This window comes from Sinocyclocheilus anshuiensis, unplaced genomic scaffold (genome assembly GCF_001515605.1).
Source record: "Sinocyclocheilus anshuiensis isolate Anshui unplaced genomic scaffold, SAMN03320099.WGS_v1.1 scaffold767, whole genome shotgun sequence".
NCBI lineage: Eukaryota > Metazoa > Chordata > Actinopteri > Cypriniformes > Cyprinidae > Sinocyclocheilus > Sinocyclocheilus anshuiensis.
The window spans coordinates 1,293,559-1,296,138 of NW_015551124.1; the positions used below are offsets into that span (position 1 = coordinate 1,293,559).

General features: G+C 35.3%; 1 protein-coding gene across 2 annotated transcripts in view; it reads right to left on the minus strand.

Moving 5' to 3' along the window:
* Positions 1-376: 376 nt before the first annotated feature.
* Positions 377-2,580, minus strand: part of LOC107663165 (serine/threonine-protein kinase PAK 6-like) — a 47,901-nt gene continuing 45,697 nt past the window's right edge. For both annotated transcript variants that reach the window (XM_016453336.1, XM_016453335.1), the window contains exons 7-9: positions 2,192-2,317; positions 1,974-2,108; positions 377-946 (exon numbers count right to left, since the gene is read on the minus strand). In XM_016453336.1, the coding sequence (XP_016308822.1) occupies positions 779-946; positions 1,974-2,108; positions 2,192-2,317 (429 nt within the window). In that variant the 3' untranslated portion in view covers positions 377-778. The remainder of the gene's footprint in view (positions 947-1,973; positions 2,109-2,191; positions 2,318-2,580) is intronic.

Below are 2,580 nucleotides of genomic sequence, written 5' to 3' on the forward strand. Positions count from 1 at the left end.
AATTTAATTTAATTTAATTTAATTTAATTTAATTTAATCCATTCAAATCAGATTGGACGAGCCACATTTGAAGCTGTTGAAATTTAGCCAATATACACACAACTTTTGATGCACATCAACTAAATTAATATAATCGATTGAAATATATAATTCCAGTTTGTAGATAATAAATATTAAGGTGATGCTTTACAATGCATAATGCATTTTAATACATTACAGTATTGTTAACAGTTAATACAACTGTTCATTGTTAATATTAATAGTTAATAAATACATTTTCAATTTAATAATGTATTAGTTAATGTTGAAGTTGACATTATCTAAGATTAATAAATGCGTTTTTTATATAATAAATAAATAAATTTTTAGTGTTAGCTCATGTTAACTAATAGAACCTTATTGTAAATTGTTAACGATAATAAAGTTTTTGCAGCTGTAAAAACCAAAAGTGAGATCCTTATATGAAAGCATTATAAAATATTCGATATACGAACACAAGCATTCATGAAACTGATGAATGAGGCTTGTTCCAGGTCTCTGCGGCCACAGATTCGATGTGAGTCACGATAACACGCTTCGAACAGAACATAAAACCCAGTGGCATTTCAGTCAGACGCACTTCTGCTCTGATTCACCGCCTTTTAAGCACCAATGAGACGTCCTCAGGTAGAAGAAAATGGCTTTATAGAGTTCATTTCTCATAAAACAGCCATCTCAGTCGTGATTGCTCCGGGGAACGAGGTGCTTGTGAGTCCGACAGGCCAGAAAAGCGGAGGCTTCAGCAGCGGGACATGCGCTTGCGGTACTGCTCCACCAGGGGCACCAGGCACTGCGGAGAGCTGGCCTGCAGGAGGCAGGGGTGCTCCAGGAGGTCTGTGGCACTGGCCCGCTCCAGCGGATCCCGCGTCAGCATGCGCTTCAGGAAGTCCTTCAGCACCGGGGACACCTGCGGACAGACGGGACAAAATAACACATCAACGACCTGCAAATGCCTTGTTACAACCAAAACACGGACATTTTTCAGTTCAATCATGTTTGTATCAGTTTGTCCACAATGTGACTTCATATTATGTGACTTTATATTATTAATTATTTTGTATGTTGTTTATTATTTTATTTTATTTTTTTATTTTTTGGACACCAGTTCAAACATGTTTGTATCAGTTTGTCCACAATGTGACTTCTTTATATTACTATTTATTTTATATGGTGTTTATTTATATTATTAATTATTTTATCTTATCTACACAGAGCATCCACCCACAACACTTTAGCATCATATTGGTGAGTTTTGCACTTCAGAAAATGTCCAAATAAATTTTTTTTTTCTTCCACATATGACAGACAAAGGATTATTTTGAGTTTAAAAACACATTTGAGATGCAGATTTTTTGTTTTATTTTATTTTATTTTGTATTTTTATTTTATTTATTTTATTTTTTTTTATTTGGCCGATTAAACTGGTTGACTAATTATTTATCACATGTTTTCTTTTGTATATTCATGATACTAGGTTTAGCTTACTGTAAAGCAATGGTTTAGTTAATTTTTTATTATTATTAATCATATTTGTATTCATATAGTTAAAAAACTGTTTGTATGGCAAAACCTTTTGAGATGCAGGCTTATTAATTTATTCATGTCATATAATTGCATGTCAAACTAAATATCTTCAAATCGGTTTGACAATTATTTAATTTTGTGTTATTTTATTTATGTGTTTGATTTTATTATTTGACCCATTTCATTTGTTGACTAATTGACTTTTTGTATTCATGACATTAGGTTTAGCCTGCTGTAAAGTAATGTTTTGGTTAATTTTATATTATTTATATATTATGTAGTTCAAAGACTGATGCAGAAGATGCAGTCTTATTAAACGATTGTATGTTTGTGTATGTTTGTAAGAATGTCTAACTGTCTGTAATTCTGTACATGTGTCTCACTGTGATTAATGGAGGTTTTCCTCGTACCTGATGAACGTTGCGTACGGTGGGCGCCGGCTCGTCTCTCAGACGCTTCATGGCAGCCACCGGCGTCTCACTGAAATACGGAGGCTCTCCGTCCACCATCTCCACCAGCATGATGCCCAGAGACCAAACATCCACCTGCAGATTCAGCACAGCAGTCCTTGTTTAATCTGACAGTCACAGCGGCGTCTGCTGGTTTGTTTTGTGGTGTTCAGCTGTACCTCCGTTCCATACGGGGATTTGGAGATGACCTCCGGGGCCATCCAGTACGGCGTTCCCACCAGAGACTTCCTCCTCGGGATATCTTTACTGATCTGAGCGCAGAAGCCAAAGTCTGACAGCTTGATCTGAGTCGGAAACACACACAGCTAAGACTTCAGAAATGAATCTATCTATCTATCTATCTATCTATCTATCTATCTATAATCTGACTATCTATCTATCCATCTATCCATAATCTGACTATCTATCCATCCATCCATCCATCTATAATCTGACTATCTATCTATCCATCTATCCATCCATAATCTGACTATCTATCCATCATCCATCTATAATCTGACTATCTATCTATCTATCTATCTATCTATCTATCCATCCATCCATCCAT